Here is a 22,710-nt window from a genome sequence, read left to right as displayed (position 1 = left end):
TGTGTTGAATGAAATGAGGTTGGGGGATGAGTGGGTTTTTATAGGTGAGATGGATTGGAGTGGGGTGGGTGGGATTGACAGATTGAGGTGTTTCTTCCTCTTATCTTAGTAAAGGGAGTAAGAAATGGACTTGGCAAATCACACCTAACAGAGAAGAAGAGGTCTTTGTTAGAAAAAGTTAGTAGCATCAACATCACCAAGCAAATCTGGACTGGCTTCCTTCCACATCAATTAATTAATCCCCCCCTAGAAAGGTAGATTGTTTGATGCAGCCTGTAAGTGGCACTTATTAGTAACATGTGATGTTACGGTTGTACTAGTATATATATTCTGAGCCATCAAAATATATTGGTTCTTTGATAATTAACGAGCATTTTGCATCTGAATCACCTACTGAATATTACTGTGGTATTTTTCTCTGAATCTGTGGTATTTTTGCTAATTTTTTGTATGAAAAGAATTCTGACGACTCTTTTCAGGTAGATGGCCAAATTCGTGCTGCGCACTGGGTCTGGGTGCTTGGTTGACTGGCTGATGAAAGGAAGATGTCTGAATAATAGTATTACATACATAGACCAGGCATGTTGTTCAAACTTCAAACCACCACATGAAGAAGAGGTCTTCCTTACCAAAAGGTAACATCGTATATGAGTACACAGATGTAGTGATTAATTATTTCATTAATTCCTCTGGAATCTCGATATGATAATTTACCCTCCTGGCAGAGCATTCGATTGATTGTTTCTTGGCTAAATTATCAAGCACTCACCTGTACTATGTTCTTGTGAATGACAATGTTTTGAGCTAGTCATTCATTGGTTCTTTCCTTTTTCTTTTGCTGGCTGGGGTTCTCGTTTCGCCAGATTTGTAAAGCGCCCGTGGAATGGAAAGCTACTTTGCTCCCTTGGCATCCAAGTTTCTTGCTTGCTCAATTAGCTTCTCGACAGAGCAGCAGCAGCAGAAGAAGAAAATAATGTAGGTGCGTACGTCCTCCTTGCAAGCCTACTCTTTCTCTAGCCTATACTTGTGCTGGGGTGAGTCGGTGCGTGTATGCGGTGTACATTATGCGCACCTTTAGTTTGTCAAACTTCATTCCACCGTCATTCAACTCCGCCTGCATGCTGGAATTCCACACATGGCCTGCTCTGACCAAAGACCGGTCGACGTACGCCGTCGCAGCTATATGCTTCGTGACTCTGGTGGCTGGCTACGCGTCTCCTTTTGGGGGAGGAGTGATGAGATTACTACTCATACTACTTTATCTACCTGGCTAATTAAGTAGAGTGTCCATCATTCCTTGTCAGTAGCTAGCATCATCTTGCCAATATCTTATGCAAGATGTCAAGTTTGCATCTATGTAACTTGTTGCAACACCACTTCCATAATTATTTAGAAGCACATTGTGTCAAGTTAAAGACAAGTGCGCCGAACCACTACAACAAATGTAATGTTATTAGCTGTTAAAATGATCAACATATGTTCCAATGGATCTCCAGTACGACCTATCTACATGATACACGCGTAGTCGCTGGTCACCGTCAGTTTCCGCACTCCTAGCTGCTTCCGTTTTCTGCGAACTCATTCTTCAGCACCACCCCTTTGTCATCTTTCTTCTCCCCCGCCCGTACACTTTCAGACTTGATCTCAGTGGCCTCTTTCTTCTTTAACTTCAGAAGATCGACAAGATCATGGAGGGCAACATCAGTGTCGTCGTTCCTCATCAGAACCTCGGCGACCTCTGCAGGCGTCACCGTCACCTCCTGGATCAGCGCCTCAATCTCTGGGTAGGTGGCATGGTAGTTGATGGAATGGTAGTTGTTGGCAAGGATTCGGAAGGCCTCCGTGGTGCAGTACCCCATGTGGATGTGCATGTCCATCCTGCCAGGCCGCAGGAGTGCTGGGTCGAGACGCTCCTTGTAGTTGGTGGTGAAGATGATGATCCTTTCCTCCCCAGTTGTCGACCACAAGCCATCAACAAAATTGAGCAGCCCAGACAATGTGACCTGTTATGCAGACAGCAACCAAATTAATTTGCCATCAGCATAGGTAAGAAAGAAAGCTGTCAAAATGGAGAAGCAGAGAGGTTTGTGCATAGACGTAAGGTATTCATTCTGCAAAAATGCAAAGTTACCTTGTCTTCTGCCTTCTTCTTCTCTGTAGGACTGGACTTGGTGGCAGGTTCCTCGTCGGCTTCCTCCCGCTGCTTGAGTTCGATGGTGCAGTCGATGTCCTCCACCACGAGAATGGACCGGTTGGTCATCCCGACGAGGAGCCTCCTGAGGTCTGAGTTAGAGTCAACCCCGGTGAGCTCGAGGTCGTAGATGTCGAACCTGAGGTGGTTGGCGATGGCGGCGATTAGGCTGGACTTGCCGGTGCCCGGCGGGCCGTACAGCAGGTACCCACGCTTCCACGCCTTGCCGATCCTCCTGTAGTAGTCCTTCCTCTTGATGAACCTGTCGAGGTCATCAACAATGGCCCGCTTCTGCTTCATGTCCATGGCGAGCGTGTCGAAGGTGGAGGGGTGCTGGAGGTCGATGGGGTTCCACTCGTCGCCGTACTCGTTCATGTAGATGTTGAGGCTCCGCTCCTGGTCCCTGATGGCCTTGGCGGCGGCAACGATGAAGGGCAGGTACTCTTTCAGCGCCTTCTCCTTGTGGCGCTTGTGGAAGCTCACCTCATAGGACCGGACCTCCCGCGCCCCGCCGTTGCCGTTGTTCGGGTCGCCCTTGACCTCCCTGGTCACCAGGTACCACCTGAACTCGGTGCCTTCGTACACACCCGCCATCTCCTCGCCGGCCTCCATGCTGACCACCATCTTGCTGTCGGGGCCCTCCTCGTCGGAGCTGCTGACGCGGAGGCGCTGCATGGAGAGGGTGGCGCTGGTTCGCGTGGCCAGGTACGCCTTGACGGCGCCATAGACGCGGTTGCCGGACCACCCCTCGGTCTCCTCTATCACGATGGTGTGCTGCCATGTCATGCGCGAGCGGAGGCTGTTGAGGGCCGAGGAGAGCGCGTCCCGCGCCTCGGACGGCAGCAGCTCGCTCGCCAGGCTGCGGACCAACATGAGGGACGCCGCGAGGGAGGCCGCCGTCGCGATGGTCTTGTCATAGGACGGCGCCATGGGTCCTGAAGCTCTCTTGGACTCTGTTTTGATCCCTGTTCCTGATGTGGAACAGGGGTGACCTAACGGGTGTGGGTGTTTGTGTCGAATGAAGTGATCAGTGGGTCTTTTTTATAGGCGGTGGATTGGAGTGGAGGGTGGGTGATGTTTCTTGCTCTCAAAGGTAGAGGTTGTGAAGGAAGGAATAAGATCACACTTAGCAGCGTGAGAGATGTTGGTTAGAAAAAGGGAGTAGCATAATCACACCTCTAGGCAACATGTGGACTATGTTCTGGTTTGTGCTGTATATATGTATATTCTGACTGAGGCATCAATTGATTGATTCTCTGGTAATTAAATCAATTAGAGAGCATTTTGCATCTGAATCACCCACTGTACTGATTTTAGTTAGTATTCTTTTTTCCCTGTGGATTATTCGTTTCAGATGGAGCACGGAAAAGCGATCGGGGGAACTGAAAGTGGGCGTACTCTGCTTGCTTCCTTGGCATCCAAGTTGTCCAGTTTCTTCTTCGGGATCGCACAACTTTCTCCTCCCTCGTGGTCGATAGCTGTGCGGCGCAAGTTTGGGTCTCCTTTGGTTCATAGGATAAAAATGTTGTAGGAATAGGAAAATCATAGGAAGTAGGATGACATGCATCTCAATTCCTATAGAGAAAAAGATATCATTTGATGCATATGATAGGAATTTTTTCATTGAGTCTTAGCTAATGTTTTTTTTCCTTCAAAATATGAAGGATTGATTCCTATCCTACATAGGAATAGAAATCCATTCCTACAAACCAAAGGTTCTTAAAGGAAATTTTCCTATGCAAATTATATCCTATAGAAATCTTATGACATTCCTCCGAACCAAAAGAGGCCTTGGTTGGAAACGGAGTCGGTTTTCTGGAAAGGAGCAGAAGCACAGAGGGTGAGGTGGTAGACACAACTCACAAGACAGCCGAAAATGCATGCATGCATGCAGGTGATGTGCCTTTTTTCTGTTTTTGTTCGTCGAAAACGACTTGTCCGTTCCACTCACCGTCAATGCGTGCGTGCTGAAATTCCGTTCCACGCGTGGGCGCGCACGGACCAAGGCATGGTCGATGTGGTGCAACTGAAATGAGAATGATGGATTGCTGGTCAGGTGTGGAATGCGAGGATGATGATGAGGGAGGCTTACGTTTGTTGCCGTCCGTCTTCTCCTTGTCTTTTGAGTCGCCTGATGGATCTTTGTTACTCCCTCCGTCCGGGTGTATAAGTCATTCGCGTAGTTCTAGGTCATCGATTTAAGGAATTAAATATGTGTTATATGTCATGAAAAGTATACCACTAGATTTTCACACGGATGTAGTTTTTAAATATATATTTTTTGTCACATATAATACATATTTAGATAGTTAAATTATCGACCTAGAATTACGCGAATGACTTATACACCGGTACGGAGGTAGTTGTTGATCCGGTTGCATTAAGAAAAAGAGAGTTGATCCGGTTAATAGAAGAAACGGCCCCAAAAACCGTACTATATGATACTGTTAATCAAGGAAAACCGGCGAATACCAAGCGTGTGGACAGGGAAAGCGTCGAGGCTCGGTTTGTTTCTGAAAGCGTCAAGGTATCTTCACCTGCATGCTGAAATTCCATTCCACGCTCAGCTCAGCCTCATGCTGATGCTCATGTGGACACACAGGGAAAGTGTCGTCGTCGTGGTTGATAGGTGATGCGATTCGACGGGCGGCCGTGGATGATACATCCTTCCTTCGTACCTTGTCAAGCGTCGCTGTCGGTAGCACAGCAGTTTATGTATTCTCCCTCTGCCTTGCACGCTAACTACTACTCGCGATCACGACCGATTATTCATGCAAACTGTAATTAATTACTGGAACCTTTGGTAAGGGTGTGTACAGTGCATAGCCTTAAGGTGATGGCTCGCATGCCATGTAGGATCGGATATGACGTAAAGTAGGTTTGGATAGGGAAGCAGGATCCTCTCCAGGAGGCGGGTGCTTAAAGAGAAAAAGTATATGTATACATATTAGTGATAGCTTGCATTAGAAAGAAAAAATAAATGTAGATGCCTCAAATTACTTTTTGTCATGGGGCATATGTATACATATGCCACCATTGTACATGCCCTAAGTAATAATCATGCGGTGTTGTGCGAGTACAGTAGTGTACACTTTTGCATATAACGAGTACGTATTTTCTGAGTGTGGATTCGTTTCAGATGGACGCGGAATTCGTAAAGTGAAGTGGTGGAAAGCGAGTGGTGCGCGTCCTGGGCATCCAACCAAGCCTGTCATCTTGGTCGTGCGTGATGGCGCGCGCTACTTTTTCCTCCTCGCACGGAATGGAATGGAATGGATGGCGCGCCGCAAGTTTCCTTCGTGGAAAACGAATCTGAGTCGTCGGGTTTCTTTCTTGTGTCTACTTCCGTGCTTTTGTCCATTCTTGTATGCAGTACTCCCTTCGGTCTTTTTAGTTTGCATATTAGTTTTGTTTGAAATTAAAGTATCTCTACTTTGATCAAATTTATAGAAAAGTATATTGACATTCTTAATGCAAAATCAAAATTGTTGTTACATTCATTACAAATGTAGTTTCATAGTATACATATTTGATATTATAGATGTTATGCTTTTTCTCACCCATGCTGGCTAGCTCACGCGCATGGACCAAGCTAGAGGCCGGTCAACGTCGTACTACTCCAGTAGTAGTAGGTGCCAAATACTCCGGTATGCGTGATGGACGGCTACTGTCGTCGTGTTGTTTGGTTGGAAAAAGCGACATGATTGATGAGGCTAAGTTACCATCGTGTCTGTCGACCGTCCATCGTATTTTCGCATCGCCCGATCGATCGTCGTCAACTTCACTCACTTACTACTAGTTTTTTTTAAAGCATAAGAGGGTTCCCCCTCGGATTCATTATAACGAAATTATAGGACGAACAGAGATGTCCACGGACCACCTAAAACTTCTACCTGTTTGACGAGATTTTGTACTACATATAGTCGAAACTAAGGAGAATGGGTACCAACATCTTTTTCTCCCACTCCTCATAAGTTGAGGAGAAGCCTATGATCTTTATCTTTTTTCTTTTTGTGGAGCAGGAAGTGCCCATGATTATTGCATGTGTATCATACACGTGCACAGTGTCCGTACATTGAAAATCCTGAGCGGAAGATATTTTTATGGACTAATGGCCGGGGTTAATTAATTAGCTATCCCAAGTTCTTGATGTATGTGTACGTTGGGCTGCAATTGCACTGCATGGCCATGCATATTGCGCTTCGTACGTACATGTGCTGATGCATGGCAAAACTACCCACGTTGCTAGCACATGCATGCAGTAAGATTTGATGCAACTATCGTGGGTGTACCCGTCTCGGTCAGGGCGTACGCGATTCAAGTACCCTGCCGGTGTATGAATACATACCCGAATACCCGATCAATGACGTGCCATACATTACATGCTTAATTGGTCATGGGTGTGCCACAGGTTGAAAGATAAGCATCAACGGACATATCTTAAACCGCTTCCGTCCATATCTCTTCCAAGAAGATCGGATCGGCCGGCTGGGGCGCAAGGCGCAGCGCCCTACCTTCCACCTGTAAATACACAGCCAGCACGAAGCACCCAGGAGAAGAACTCTCGCGGGCAGAGGAGCCAGAGGAGACGGCGTGTCCGTGGCGGCGGGGCGCTCGCCCGGCAACATGCACGCGGCTCGGCGCGGGCAGCGCGTATGCAGGGAGGCACGGCCAGATGGACGTGCACATCCATCCATGGGTACGAGCTCGCCTCGTGGCCCGTCTGCGTATGGGAGTAGAAGTTCGGCAGCCGAAGGCTTCTTCCTTGTGCAGGAGGCCAGCGAGCGAGCGCCGCGGGCCGGTGAAGTGTCTGTGGAGATGACGATCATCTTCTTTCATGGTTAGTTCTTCCCCTTTCTCTTCTAATCTCTTCTCGTTTCCCTCCACCTCTCTCGATGATGGTGAGCGAAGCTACGGCCGCACGGCCGGATACGGAGCCAGCCGCCCTCTATCTTTTGCTACTGAAGATGACGACGTGCCGGGGCTACCGCACATGCGCAAACCCTGACGCACCCTTCCTTCAAGACGACGGCCTGCCGGGCTGTCGTTTGGGTAGCCCCGGTGCGCTCTCCGCTCAAACGATGACGAGCTGGGGTTACGCTGTGTGCAAAGCCTTCGGTGCGCCCCACGCTCACGATGATGACGGGCTAGGACTGCCGCTTGTGCGCAGCCCTCGGTGCACTCTCCGTCAACAACTTCCACGTGCCGGCCTACCTTCAAGACGACGCCGCCGGAGTTGCCGTTCGTGTGCAACTCCCGGCGATCCCTTCATGCCGGACTCGTCACCGGCGACGGCGCGACGACGATGGTGCGTCCTACGCTCAAGACGACAACGACGCCGGGGTTGTCGTTAGTGTGCAACCCTCGACGATCCCTTCATGCCAGACTCGTCACCGGCGACGGCGCGACCGTGATGGTGCGCCCTTCGCTCAAGACGATGTCGCGCCGGGGTTGCCATTCGTGCGCAATCAGTTGCGATTCCTTCACGCCGGACTCACCAACAGCAACGACGCGCCGGGGTTGCCGTTTCGTGTGCAGCCCCTGGCGATCCTTCACGCCAGACCCATCACCGACGACGACGAGCCAGGGTTGTCGTTTTGTGTGCAACCCACGGCGATCATTCACGCCGGACCATCACTGGTGACTCCCGTGAGGACGACGATGATGCACCGGGGTGCACTCTCCACCATCGACGACTCTCTCAAGGACAAGGACGACGGTGTGCCGGGGCTGTGTGCAGCCCCTGGTTCACTCTCCGCCGGCGTGCCGGGGTCATGTTTCCCATGGCACACTCTCCACCCAGGACACGGCGTGCCGGGGTCGTGCAGCCCCCGGCGCACTCTCCGCCTGACTTCCACGTGTCGGCCTGCCTTGAAGACAACGACGCTAGGGCTGACTCAACCCTCGACGATTCCTTTATGCCGGATTCACCACCGGCGACGATGTGTCGGGGCTGTGTAACCCCTGGTGCACCCTTCTTTCAAGGCAACGACATGTGCTGTCTACATGGCCTTGGAGCCCGCCTGAGGTCGGCGTGCTTTTTTTTCTGCACCGTGGTCGACACGGAGCCCGCCTGAAGGCGGGCATCTTCTACATCGCCTTGATGCTCGGCCGAGGTGGGACACCTACACCGCCATCGACACGAAGCCCATCGATACAGGAGCGCTGTCACTCCACGACGAGGATAGCGTACTTGAAGTCAAAATCTCATAATCGAAGATTATGTATCTCCGACTGCTTATCTCTACACAGTGGCTAATTTTTTTAATTCTTATTACATGCATGGATCCGTTTAAGTCGGAAAGAAAAAAAATCATAAAGGGCGATTTGACTAGGGTAATGAGGTGCGCTCAACTGGGAAGATATCAATATGTTCAATTAATGAAGAAGAATCTGAACTAGGAGCTGATTGGATATAACAAGAGTTTACTTTAGGCAGGAAAACAAGAGCTTTTGTGAGAATCCTGGACACTAAGGCCAAATCTAACGCATGATCCCATCAAGTTCGCGTTTATCCATTTGAGACCAAATAGGACAGACCGTACAGCCTAACGCGCGACTGCATCCACATTTTTTTATCCATTTGACATCCGGTCAACACGAACATCGAACCGATGAGAACACGCTTGCTCCCTGTTCGCCTCGGGGACGCATGGCGGCCGTCCACCTACCCCCACCGCCCAAAATGAATACGCACGCGTGGCGGGCCCCGGCTGTTAGTCACCTAGCTGTTGGAAGCCGCAGACCGGCCAATCCACAACTTTCACTTCCTGGCCGGCCTGCCTCCTCGAGCCCCAACACGAGCAAACCCTAGCCGCCGCCGCAGTCGCATCCACCTTCCCGCCGGTGCCATGGGCTGGCATTGGATCAACAAGGGGAAGCACGACCATGAGGCCGGCTCCTCCTCTGGTCGCCGCCACTCCACCAGGTCCGTGCCGCCCGCACCACCTACTCCGCCCTCATTTGAGATCGCGTCGGCGATAGTCGCACATTGCAATAGGCCGTACGTCCACGCCGCCATTTGCCAGCGCTACTAGGAGACGGCCACGCCACTCCTGTGGGGAGATGTCCACCTCCCCCAACAACTGGCATCTCTCTGTTGATCGCGTGCCAATCCCACCAGTGCCGGTGCGTGGTCGTGCCCGCCGCGACGAGATCAACCGGTGCCGCTCCCGCCTGCCACCAGACCTGCTCTACGACCTCAGGTACGCCATTGATTCGGCGATGTGGGATACATGGCTCCACGACGAGCACGGCCTGCGGTGGCAGTCCTTTTTTGTTGTCGTCCTCGGAGCCCGCTCTGCCTGTGTCCTACTCGTGCAGACAGCCCGCCCCAAATGTGTGGACGTAGTCGTGCGCGCAGCATCACGCTGACACCGTCTCCGTCCCTATGCCCGCGACGACCACCTCCCATGACCGAGGAGGAGGAGGAGGAGGAGGAGGAGGAGGCCACTGCTACCTCTTGAGCATGCGTTGGTTTTTCCTTGAAGAGGAAAGGGTGATGCAACAAAGTAGCGTAAGTATTTCCCTCAGTTTTTGAGAATCAAGGTATCAATCCAGTAGGAGACTTGCAAAAGTGAGATCTGATAAAGGGGTTGTCAATCTCTTCACGGCCACTTGCAACCAACACGATAAAGGGGTTGTCAATCTCTTCACGGCCACTTGCAAAAGTGAGATCTGATAAAGATAATAAGATACATATTTTTGGTATTTTTGTGGTATAGATTGCAAAATAAATAGTAAACTAGAATTGTAGATTAGAAACTTATATGATGTAAAGTAGACCCGGGAGTCATATGTTTCACTAGTGGCTTCTCTCAAGATAGCATGTATTACGGTGGATGAACAAATTACTGCCGAGCAATTGTTAGAAAATCACATAGTTATGATGATATCTAAGGAAATGATCATGAATATAGGCATCACGTCCATGACAAGTAGACCGAAATGATTCCGCATCTACTGCTATTACTCCACACATCGACCGCTATCTAGCATGCATTTAGAGTATTAAGTTCATAATAACGGAGTAACGCTTTAGGCAAGATGACATGATGTAGAGGGATAAACTCAAGCAATATGATATAAACCCCATATTTTTATCCTCGATGGCAACAATACAATGCGTGCCTTGCTGTCCCTGCTGTCACTGGTAAAGGACACCACAAGATTGAACCCAAAGCTAAGCACTTCTCCCATTGCAAGAAAGATCAATCTAGTAGGCTAAACCAAACTGATAATTCGAAGAGACTTGCAAAGATATCAAATCGTGCATATAAGAATTCAGAGAAGAATCAAATAATATTCATAGATAATCAAGTTCATAAACCCACAATTCATCGGATCTTGGCAAACACACCGCAAAAGAGTTACATCAAATAGATCTTCAAGAAGATCGCGGAGAACTTTGTATTGAGATTGAAAGAGAGAGAAGAAGCCATCTAGCTAATAACTATGGACCCGAAGGTCTGTGGTAAACTACTCACACATCATCGGAGAGGCTATGGTGTTGATGTAGAAGCCCTCCGTGATCGAATCCCCCTCCGAGGGAGCACCGGAAAAGGCCCCAAGATGGGATCTCACGGGTACAGAAGGTTGCGGCGGTGGAAAAGGTGTTCCGTGGCTCTCCCCGATGGTTTGAAGCTATAAGAATATATATAGGTGAAAGAAGTAGGTCGGTGGAGCTATGAGGGGCCCACGAGGGTGGGGGGCACGCCTGCCCCCCTGGGCGCGCCTCCTGCCTCGTGGCTTCCTCGCTGCTTCCTTGACGTCCACTCCAAGTCTCCTGCATTGCATTTGTTCCAAAAAAGATCCCCGTGAAGGTTTCGCTCCGTTTGGATTCCGTTTGATATTCCTTTTCTGCAAAACACTGAAATAGGCAAAAAAACAGCAATTTGCACTGGGCCTTCGGTTAATAGGTTATTCCCAAAAATAATATAAAAGTGCATAGTAAAGCCCATTAAACATCCAAAACAGATAATATAATAGCATGGAACAATAAAAAATTATAGATACATTGAAGACGTATCAGCCACGCTCATGATGCGAGTCATGGAGGACTCCATGAACACCCACGACGAGCGGCAATGGGAGGGTCTAGAAACCCAGTTGGCCCTCTCAGCGGTCGGCGACGTGGCTATCCTGGAGCTAGACATGGCCGTCAAGGAGGAGCTGGTGGAGTGGCCGCTAATTGCCGCATGGAACCCGCGTCTGGCGGGCTGGCGGTGGAGCTGGTCGTGCACGGCGTCAGAAATGGCTGACTCGGTGGGTGTCGGCCCATGGTCAGCCATGCCGCTGCGATCACCAGAACAGGAGCAAGAGCTACAGGAGGAGGTGGTGCTCGCGTCGCAGGCGCCTCCGGCTGGTAGGGGCCGCCAGTCCATCTTTGGCAGCCACCTCCATATGTCGACCTCCCCGGCGAAGACAACGAGTAGGATGGCGGCTCCTCAAGACGACAGCGGCCTCACTGGTGACGGACCTTATCTAGTTTATTTTATGTTTTTGTTTAATTAAGAATTTTGTTGAACTTGGGTACTATGAACGTGTGGCGTTTAATGTTTACATTTATGTTTTTATATTATTTGCAACGTTTATTTGGGTTTTTTGAGGCCAAAATCGAAGTCCATAAATGCAAACGGTTTGGGATGCGGCGGGGCGGGCCGGTTGGGCGTACCGACAGACGACCGCAAGCAGACGGATGTGTTCGTTTTCCAATTTAAACGGACGAAATCTGAACGGAGCGAACGTCCGTTTGAGGTCATGCGTTGAAGTTGTCCTAACATGTGGTGCACCATGCAAGTTGTTAAATCTTGGAATCGCCAAACTCTCTAAGAAAAAAAATGAAATGAATGCGCAACTACAATCTGTGGCAAAATGGGACTAAATTTTAACTGGAAGATCTTTTTGGTGAAATTCCTCTCCATTCATTCCTTGCCAACAACTCCCTCGGTCCTATGATACAAGTGCCTTTTTGACATCACACTAGTGTAAAAATGTTTTTATATTATGGAACGGGAAGAGTATACTTGATTTGTTGGTTGGGAGTGACTAATTCTCAGTTGACTTAAAATTAACTTATTTCTCGGTCAGGTGACGTCATGCAATCTCAGTTCCGAACCCCATGCAACTAAACTATGCTAGCACGAGTCACGACGCAATCCAACGGTTCAGGACATTTTTCTCAGTTGCAAACCATGTGCAACTACTAAGTTCCCAGTTGCAGCCATGTACAGCTGCAGAAGGAGCTTTGCTACATCTACGGGAGAATTACTACAGAAAGGAGGTTACGGGCTGATGTTGGCCCAATTAAAATCAGGAAGTGGGGTCAGTTAAAATCATGAGGAGGAGAATCTACGGTGGAGAGAAGGACAAATCCGTCTGTAGAACCAGCCTGTAGTAGTTTTCCGTAGGACTTTTGCTGCAGAAGTCGTAGTTGAAACTTATATGCAACTCACATGCTAGCACCACTTACGAAGTAATCTAAAGATGTGGGAGTCCATTGAGAACTAAGTTAAGGGCCTCTTTGCTTCGTAGGATTTTGAAAATGTAAGAATAGAAAAAATATAGGGTTGAAGTGACATGTCCACTGAAATCTAATATAGGATTAGCAATGAGTGTTTGATGCCAGAGTAAAAACAAAGGAATTTTAAAAAGTGGTTGGAGCGGATGTTAGATTTCCTATGAAATGTAGTACAAAAGATTCTGTAGAAAAAAAATTCTATGAGATCTAATCCTATGAATCAAGGGACCAATATAGTAAAAAAATCTTAAGGATTTCAATCAGCAGAAATCCTATAAATTTTCTTTGAATCAGAGGAGCCCTAATTATTAGATACTGGGAATTAGCAATACCTTTGTTTGTTTGGTGCTTCAACAAGAATAAATAGATTAACAAATAAACATTAAATGGATATTTTCACATGCCATGCATGTATGTCACCCTAGCAGGAATATGGCTATATGTGCGTATCTTCTACCGAGCCCTCATGTCAGTCCCGTGTACATGTACCATAGATAGAACTGTCTGCATTTTTCGCAAATTATTCAGGGAAAGTCAAATGATCCTTTTCCAGTTTTCTATTCGTCACATTGGCTGCAACCAGCTGCGTAGACCTTAGACTAGTCACAATGGGAGTAACTTAAATAGTAATATCACACATTTCAATACAAGATTGCTTATGTGGCGGCTAAGTAATGAGGAGAGAGGGGTTTGTGGTAACTTAGCTAGTTACTGTAACATCACATATTTCAAGGCATAATGAGTCTATAGCCTAATAAATGAACTCTTTCATGATATCACTCATATGTTACTATCCACTATGAAGGTAGTAACATAAACTAGTAACATCGACAAGTTACTACTCTATGTTACTCCCCACTGTGAGCAGTCTTATAAGAATGGCATGTATCCAGAGGCGAACTACGCGAATCTTTGTTCGTACAGAACTACAGACCATCGTGCAAAGAAAAAGAAGTTCCAAAAGTTAGTTGGGCCTGCCTCTATCGCCAGACAGGAAGTTCGAAAATGTACTCCTCGAATTCAAACTCTCGTATATCTTCAAGTGAACACAACATGTAACATTGGACAAACGCCCTTCAATCCTTTGTGAGCAACCTAGCCTTCCAGAGTGAAGCTTCTTCGCAGGCCTGTCCATGAGTGGTTGCACGTTGATCTTCCAGAGCTTGAAACTTTAATGGGGAAGGCCTAGGAACTTGCATGGTAGATCCAAGATTGGGCAGGCCAGCACAGGGTGAACCTCGTCCAGCAAAGCCTAATCGCAAATATAGCCAGAAAACTTTCGTAGTTTACCGTTAGGCCAGAGGCAGCGCAAACTGCCGCCGATGACCTCAAGCTCAGCGCAGGGTTTTGTTAAAACCACTACGTCGTCAGTGTATAACGACAGCAAATGACGAAGGACGTGCTGCCTCAATCAAGAACGGGAGATGGAGTGAGTTTCCCTACAAGTTAGTACTACTTGAAGTCAAACTCTCGTACTAGGAGATTAACACATGCGGTTCAGCGTATTTGTAGGCGCAGTGGGTAAAAAATCAATTTCTTATCACATGCATGGATCCGTTTACGTCGGAAAGGATAAATATATAAAGGGAGACTTGACTAGAGCGGAGATGCGATCAACTAGGAAGATACTACTATCAAATTGTACAATTAATGAAACAAGAATCTGAACAAGGAACTGCTTGCATATAACAAGAGTTTAGGGATCCCCTAGGATTTAGGCAGCCATGAATGCACGCATGCCTGTTACACTAGGAGGAATATGGCCATATGCATGTATCTACTATGGGGCCCTTATGTCAGTCCCATGTACGCCAACCATTGATAGAACTGTCTGTATTTGTAGCAAATTATTCAGGGAAAGTCAAATGATCTTTCTAGTTTTCTATTAGTCACATTAGCTGCAACCAGCTACGTAGATCGATCTTATAAGTTATAAGAAGGGCACATATCCAGAGGCGAACTAGCTTGGCTGGGCAACAATGTCGGATCAACAGCGAACTGGTGCTGGTAAGCCCCTAAACCCTTCCTCGTCTCCTTTTGCATTAGTAGCATACAGTATAGGCGTTATCGCTCACATGCCTGCTAACATCATACCTGCAAACTCAATAATAGTACCTCTTTCTTCTATTTTCTACAAGATCCAGTGGACTATGAGATCAAAAGGACGCGATTTCAGATTGGTGCTTCTCAAACTGGTGGTATGACTCGTATTCGTTTGATGATCTGTGCTAGGGAGAACAAATATATACTAGGAAGATGTTATTTACAGTATGCAATATGAGAAGTTTTATTGTATATATATAGTCTAAACTGCTGTTAGCACCGAAGTAGCATGTAGGTAGCTACCGAGGTCGAACTGCTTGATCATTTAACTGAACCAAAATAATAAGAGCTGTCTGGAAAAAATTGCTCGGCTATAAGCTTCCATTAGCATCTTTTTTCTTCTTCTTCAGATCTGGTTCTTTCAGGGGTTGGGCAGCAACAAAACTCTGCACCAATTCACCAATAAGGCAAATAATACAATATATGATTTATCAATGACATGCGAATTCAAATAATTCGTACCTCTCTTTCTGTTGTCTAGAAGGCCCATCGGAAGTTAAGACTGATACTCAGGATGGTCAACAGGAAGCAAAACAAAAGTTCCAAGGTATGTCTCGCATTCGCTACCAAGGTGATCTAACTGCTACATTATTAAGTTGAAAACAACAACCTAGAGGGAAAAATCTGCTCGACTATAAGCTTCGGTTAGCATCTTTTATTTCCTCTTCCTCAGATCTGATTCTTTTAGGTGTTGGCCATAGTAACAAACCGCTCAACTTGTAGCGAACTTCGAGAATAGTTCAAGCAACAAGTAAGCAGCGGAGTAGAATAATAACATGCACAATAGACACAATGATTTACGTGGTAAACCTCCTCGATGTGAAGTGTAAAAATTGCGGCACCAACCGGTACACTACGACATGTACAATTAGCAAAATGGGTACACTGTGGTTTGATGTAGAAACACTAGAGGATCACAATAGTAGCAACACAAGTTACACCTAGTCAGCACAAGCAACCACTCCTAACAGGAGCAAAACAAAAGGTAGCTAAAAATTGTAAGCAAATAATCAAAACTTTATGTCCCCTTCGGTTCATAGATGACTCTTCTTAAACGGCTCAACCAAATTGGGCAAAGCTTGTTAGATATGTAGTATCGTGAGTACTCAACCTGTTGTCAGAATTTCAAGTCAATTCCGACAATATTTGCCCCTTAGACTGACAATATCCAAAGACTGCTCACCTATGAATTCTCGGCAAACAGATCTGACTAAACCTGTTTGAAACTGGTGCTCCAATCGAGCCATCAATCCTCAAAACCAACCAGCCAAATTGAAGTGCTCTTAGTGTGGAACAAAATCACCAAGTTTGAATTCAATCCAACCACCTGAGTCTTCGATGAACAAGTTTGGTGAAGATCAACAAGGAGCTTCCAATAGAGACACAGCTTATCTCTTCTCTCTTGGTTGGTTGTGGGTGTTCTGCTGCTATCTCTTGCTCTCTCGCAAGAGCCACTGAGGTCTACTGGTGGGATCAAGTTGGTTAAAGTAAACACCCTTTGGTCCCAAATAGATCCAAAATAGTCATGGAGAAGATCTTTAAAACATGACAACATTTTCCGTCGGTTCCTACAAACACATAATTAAGGCCTACTAAAATTGTGTGCTATGAAAGTATTAATTACACATGTTTATTCACACGGCTCACATACATCCGATCAAAATATTTAAGAAGACTTGACGGTCAAAGTTTGGGTTTTGACAAGTTCTCCAAATTGAAAAGTACTTGTAGATTGGAGGGAGTCCCTTTTTCTATGCCACCCAAAAAAGCGAGCAAATAATAATAGTATCATTACATGCTCCCTAGCTCTCTCAGAAATATAGGGCGTATTTTGATTGGCCAAATTAATTCATGCCTTTGTGCCGCATTCCTTATTAACATTTATTTATAATTACAAAAATAATAATGAAAGGATTGTTTGAATAAAAATCGAATCATGCATCTTCATGTCACGTAATTAAAATACATTTGGATTTATTGTTGCTAAATCCTGAAATGAAGTAGTTCTCGAGTAAACACAACAAACGAATCATGTTTTATCTCCAGCTGATGTATGTTTTGCTGCTAATTATGTAGCTGCGCATCCTTTTTTCTTGAAGAAGAATTAATCTCATGTCATCCGGCTTGTGTGCATGCAGTATATGTCAACGCCCTGAAACGAGACCTGGAGGCCGTCGAGGAAAAACTACAGAACCTGCAACAAGCTATTAATGTAGATGGAGGTGGAACCGTCCGCTTCAAAGGTCTTGAGGTGTCATTATCGGCCATCTTTGTTGTTGAGTCCTCCAGGAAGGCCGAGGTGAGCTTCATCGTTATACGTCATGATCTACACGTCTACTTCATCCGTCCGCGAATAAGTGTACATCTAACTTTTGTCTTAAGTCAAAGTTTTAAAACTTTGACCATCTTTATAGGAAAAAGTAAAAGCATTTATGGCACTAAATTAGTATTACTAGATTCATCTTCAAATGTACTTTGATAATATATCAATTTGATGTCATATATGTTACTACTATTTTCCATAAAGTTAGTCAAAATTTTAAAACTTTGACTTAGAACAAAAGCTAGATGTACACTTATTCGCGGACGAAGGGAGTATATATGTTCAGGATACCAATATTATGGCATACGACACGTACCGTATCATAGAAAATTTGTTGATTTACTTGAGCATTGACTACAACTTTCTCTCTCTCTCTCTCTCTCTCTCTCTCTCTCTCTCTCTCTCTCTCTCTCTCTCTCTCTCTCTTTGTTTTTAATTTTTTTTTGCAAAAGACAACCTTGTCTCTTTGGCGCAATAGATCGCGCCGGTCAGTATAATACATCATGGCGTATGAGGAGAGACAATGCATGTATTACTATAAGGGATACACTTTCGAGCTCTAACTTCTCCATTATAATTATTTCCTATGTTTCTGAAACAAAGTCTATAACTTCTTTTTAAAGCCATACAATGTAAAATGTGAGTAAGTTTTTAGAAACACTATCAACAAGTATATTAATATATAGATATCACATTGTATACATACATCACATTAAAATATATTTAATGGTATTTAACGAAATTAATTTTATGTTGTATATGTTAATGATTCTGACGAAAAACTTCGTCAAACTTTACTTAGTATGACTTAAAAAAACTTCTTATGAGAAAGGGGGGTACTAGATAACATTGCAAATTTGGTATGGTGTGCTTGTGCGCGTGCCTGCACATGTGTCAATATGTTCAATACTGTTTACTCATAAGCATGGGCTGTGTTGCTGCGTGAGACGTGTAAGTCGGCCTAGACCAGTAGAAGATGGAGACGATGAGTGGCACCTAATAGATGAAAGTCACGTAGATAAATTCTCCTTTCCATTAGCAGAATAGAAAACAATGATTTGACAGTTTCTGTTTGTGTGCAGGATGTCGTGAAGTACAAGGTGAATTTCAATAATGGTGAGGACTACCCAGCTAAACCACCATCAGTCGTCTGGCAGAACTGTCCGGTGGAACCAGAGGTTTTCATTTTGTCTCTCTAGTGTTAGCCATAGTGAGCACGATTTTCATTCCTTGAAGTGTCGTTAATAATACCGTTGTATACCAGCCCAAACTCGAGCGTATTTCATCAACAAAGCTGGCCGATGCACTAACTGAAGTGAAAAATGTGATCGTGAGGGACCACGGAAAAGGCAAGAAGAAATCCAAAATGACTTGAAAGGGCAAGAAGAAATCCGACCGCGATGGTAAGGATTGAAATCACATTTCCACCTGTGTTTGTGTCTCCTCTACATTGATCATCATTAGCCGCACTGTATGATCCTGCGAGGCAATATGTTTATGATTCCCCGAACTCCATCATTTATTCTGTAATAATTCGTGGCAAGGATCAATGCCTAAGACATAATTCCATATGATATTATCATGATTTGTTATTATCACTAGTACAGATCGGGTCGTCGCACACTGGTAAATGGACCATCCCACACAGTTTACCAAACTGTCTCTATCCGTGGGTGGGGTATGTTGCGTTCTATCGCACACGATTTTAAAAAGTCATGTGCGAAGGGGCTCAAAATTGCACATGCACTAGTAGAAAAAGGGTCATTTGTCCCGGTTCATAAGGCCCATCTGTCCCGATTGAGGAACCGGGACTAAAGGGTCGTTACTAATGCCCTAGGCCTTTAGTCCCGGTTCTTATACTAACCGGGACAGATGGGCCTCCACGTGGCCGCTCCGGCGAGTCCAGGCACGAGGGCCTTTGGTGCCGGTTGGTAGCACCAACCGGGACCAATAAGCTTTCACGCGTCAGCATTTCAGGAGCCGGTTTTTTTTGAAAGGAGGTGGTTTAGGGGTTTTGGGGGTTAATTTAATTAGGTTGGTATAGGTAGCTAATAGAGAGTTGTGTCCTCTTTTATCTCCGTGCTACTGCTACTGCTATGCCTAAACATGACTTAGATTAAAGTGATGCAACATGTGGTGCATGCCGAAAGTAATACTAACCCTAACTTGATCAAGTTTGGATTGCACTACTTTCGGCATGCACCACATGCATCTTGCCTTCACTTCAATCCAATCCATGTTCATTTCACCCACAGATATATAATAACTCTTCATGCTCGCATCATGCATCATCATAATAACAAGTCCTACTAATCATCATCATACAACTTCTACTCGTTATTAATAACAAGTCATACGATCATTATCCTGATAGTCATCGAACCAACCCTACTTAATTGTTATTAGCACATGATCATCAGTATTAGGTAGGACCTAAATACCCTCTTTAAGGTAAAATAGCATAAAACAATATAGACCCCGACTCTCCATTAAGGAGAATGGAGATCATCCTGTCTCCAATTCTTGCGCTTCGCTTCCTTTTGCTTCCAAGAACCTCCTTACGACTGTCCATACATTTTTTTTCCATTTTTTGATTAGCATGTCTCCACTTCTTTGAGAAATCCGGTATGGACAGTTGAGATTCGTAGGATGACCTAGATATATGTTCAAAACACGAAGGCTGCCATTCTAATACATCAAATGAGACACCCAATCCTCTGGGATTCTTTGTTGAAAAACATACTAATAATTTCATAGTTAGCAATGATGTACTAGTTTTAGAAGTATGCAAAAGATGCACGGATATCGTAATAGTAAAAAATCTTACCAGGGTATCTCCATGGGAGTTACCGTAGTTCAATACGTGCACTAGTGGCACGTATTGACCATAATGTTGAGGAGTTTGATTGTAAATATTGTAATTCTTAATATCAGTACAAAATCCGACCAGATGATTTTTCTCCTGATAAGTTAATTCGGAGCCATCGGTGTAGTGGGTTTTGTCTACCATCTCCCGCACATTCTTTGAAGAATGAAAATAAGCTGTCAATAGAAATAAGATGTCAACTCTTTTGAAATAAACAATATAAATTAGCTAATAACTATGTTTGAGAAACTCACATAGCGGTAGAATTGGAGGCGTATCAACAATGACCCAAATGTCCATATTGTCTTGCTCGATTTCAGGATCACCAAGATCCATGGTGACAAGCACACCCTCATCAAAACCATACATCTTGCAAAGTGCTTCCCATTTTTTGCAACCAAAATAGGTTACGCTCTCAGAATTGTACAGCTTTACTTCAAAATCCACATCATGATGAGTCCTTAAGTGAATTTTCTTTGTTTCGAAACTTTCATGGTCTTTAAAATCCATCCTCTCCAAGACATAGCGTCTTGCATGGCATGAGATAAGCTACTCGAATTGTAAAAGATGAAAATTACACGTTGAAATAGTTGTAGTCATGCTTAATTACGAAAAAAATACTTGTCGTCGTTGCGTACCGTTTCAATATCGAAGGTCTCCTCGAGCTTAATGCTGAAGCGCCGATCATCGTCCAGGTGAGGCATGTCGCACAGACCTCGATCGTCGTGGCACCAGCTGCACTCCCCCGGGAGACTTTCGTCGTCTGATGACGACATTTTCTATGTTCATAATTCAAAGATTAAACTTGTACAATTAAATATATGTACTACAAAAACTAAATTAGATTATTATTATTCATCACCGGTTGACTATCGGTCTGTCGAGTCTTTTCTTGAAAACTCTCAGCTCACGTGGTGTATATATTCGACTCTCGGTGATGGTCGCTCCTCACTTCGTCCCCGAGTGCATTTCACCAAAATGTCTAGCACACGGGAACGAAGGAGAAGCTACCCCCACGACAACAGTCGGGATTCTTCGTCCTCTCATATATATATGGTGGAACTCTCCCTCACTGATTCCTCTCTGACATTTGCGACCGTCGGTGATGGTCGTTACTCCTTCTTCCCCTAGTGCATAACAAAGGTCTAGCACCCGGAGAAGAAGGAGAAACGACCCCCACGACAACAGTCGGGATTCTTCGTCCTCTCATATATATATGGTGGAACTCTCCCTCACTGATTCCTCTTTGACATTTGCGACCGTCGGTGATGGTCGGTACTCCTTCTTCCCCTAGTGCATAACAAAGGTCTAGCACCCGGAGAAGGAGAAACGACCCCCACGACAACAGTCGGGCTTCTTCGTCCTCTCATATATGGTGGAGACTCGACAGACTTAAAGTCAACCCGAAATATCGTTTAATTATCTTTCTAAAAAAAGATTTGGTTGGTCTCACCTCAAGGTCGGAGGGGGTCGGTGACGGGGACGACGGCGGGGATGATGGAGGGGGCTCCTAGATTTTTGCGAAAACAAAAACCCTATAAGCTATCAACTAATCATATGCATACATCTTGCATAGTGCTCTCCAATTTTAGCATTCAAAGTAGGAGTAGTTTTCCAATTTGAGCATTCAATAAGCAAAATCAAATCACAAAATAAAGTAGTATTCAAATTAGGATGCATTCAATTATAAGCAAAACTACATCATCTCTTGCGTCCGTACATCGTCGAATATTATCACTAATACACCTCGAGTGAGATCCCTATAAGGTATCGGCACGGGTGGTGGACACCCAAAGAGAAGGAACCATCATAGGATCGCTCCAGTGAGATCCCTGAATAACCTGCCAGGTATTGTCGAACCTGCCCTCCAACGCAACCATATAGCGACGGACGTGCTCGTCCTCCTCGCTGACACAGTGACGTACCACCTCCGCGGTGTCCGGAATCCTCCGCACCGTCACTGGCCCATGCGACCGCCACCAAACAAGGATCGGGTCAACGACGGGCTGGCTCCTCCCCAACCTACGCCCCCCGGAAGGTAGCACATCCCAAAACCATCCCGGCAGAGCCCAGTCCCGGACATGGCCCCTCTGATCAAGCCGGCCTCCTCCGCCGAGTCGACGACGAGGATGCGGGATAGGCATCGTCGACGTCGATGCGCGGGAATAATTGCTTTAACTAAAAAAATAAACTAGTTCTATTAATTTTCTTGCTAAAAATAAACTAGCTTAATTAAATCAAGTAGTTCAACTACTAAGCACTTACTATAAATAGAATAAAGTATTACTTACTAAAAATAAACTACTTCTATATATAGTAAAATAAAATAGTTTTATTAAATCAACTAGTCAACTACTAATTAATTAAGCACTTACTATAAATAAAGTAGTTTTATTAAATCAACTAGTTCAACTACTAATTAAGCATTTACTATAAATAAACTAGTTTAAGTAGTTCAACTACTAAACCACCTTCGCGGTGTCCGGAAGAAGAAAAAAAGAGGAGAATAAGAAAGGATTAATAGAGGAGAAGATCGAAGAAGAAAAAGAAGAAAAAAAGAGGAGAAGAAGAAAGGAATAGAGGAGAAGAAGAAAAAATAGAAAATATTCTATTTTTTCTTCTTCTCCTCTTTTTTCCTCTTCTTCCTCTCCCCTTCTTCTCCTTCTCCTTGTCCTTCTTCCTCTCCTTCTTCTTCTTCTTCTTCTTCT

At 45.3% G+C, this 22,710-nt stretch overlaps 2 protein-coding genes across 2 annotated transcripts; one reads left to right on the top strand and one right to left on the bottom strand.

The window, feature by feature from the left end:
• Nucleotides 1–1,397: 1,397 nt before the first annotated feature.
• On the bottom strand, nt 1,398–3,214 carry LOC123070319 (AAA-ATPase At3g50940). The gene is made up of 2 exons (XM_044493465.1): nt 2,132–3,214; nt 1,398–2,003 (listed from the first exon to the last, which is right to left on the bottom strand). Exons 1-2 carry the CDS (start codon nt 3,119–3,121, stop codon nt 1,554–1,556), a joined length of 1,440 nt encoding a protein of 479 aa, XP_044349400.1. The 5' UTR covers nt 3,122–3,214; the 3' UTR covers nt 1,398–1,553.
• Nucleotides 3,215–14,650: 11,436 nt separating this feature from the next.
• LOC123182835 (uncharacterized) lies at nt 14,651–18,742 on the top strand. Its single transcript, XM_044595508.1, has 6 exons — nt 14,651–14,717; nt 14,849–14,908; nt 15,295–15,360; nt 16,952–17,112; nt 18,219–18,314; nt 18,401–18,742. The coding sequence occupies exons 1-6, from the start codon at nt 14,690–14,692 to the stop codon at nt 18,509–18,511; spliced, it is 522 nt and encodes a 173-aa protein (XP_044451443.1). The 5' UTR covers nt 14,651–14,689; the 3' UTR covers nt 18,512–18,742.
• The last annotated feature ends 3,968 nt before the right edge of the window (nt 18,743–22,710 follow it).

The sequence above is a fragment of the Triticum aestivum genome, chromosome 1A, assembly GCF_018294505.1.
Source record: "Triticum aestivum cultivar Chinese Spring chromosome 1A, IWGSC CS RefSeq v2.1, whole genome shotgun sequence".
In the NCBI taxonomy this organism is placed as follows: domain Eukaryota; kingdom Viridiplantae; phylum Streptophyta; class Magnoliopsida; order Poales; family Poaceae; genus Triticum; species Triticum aestivum.
Note: the sequence above shows the minus strand (reverse complement) of the source record. Positions and strands in the feature narration are given on the sequence as shown.

Coding starts and splice junctions, on each gene's coding strand:
- LOC123070319 (XM_044493465.1), bottom strand. CDS start 3,121: ATGGCGCCGTCCTATGACAAGACCATCGCGACGGCGGCCTCCCTCGCG. Junction 2,004..2,131: donor AGAAGAAGGCAGAAGACAAG/GTAACTTTGCAT, acceptor TCTGCATAACAG/GTCACATTGTCTGGGCTGCT.
- LOC123182835 (XM_044595508.1), top strand. CDS start 14,690: ATGTCGGATCAACAGCGAACTGGTGCTG. Junction 14,718..14,848: donor TCAACAGCGAACTGGTGCTG/GTAAGCCCCTAA, acceptor ATTTTCTACAAG/ATCCAGTGGACTATGAGATC. Junction 17,113..18,218: donor AGTCCTCCAGGAAGGCCGAG/GTGAGCTTCATC, acceptor GTTTGTGTGCAG/GATGTCGTGAAGTACAAGGT.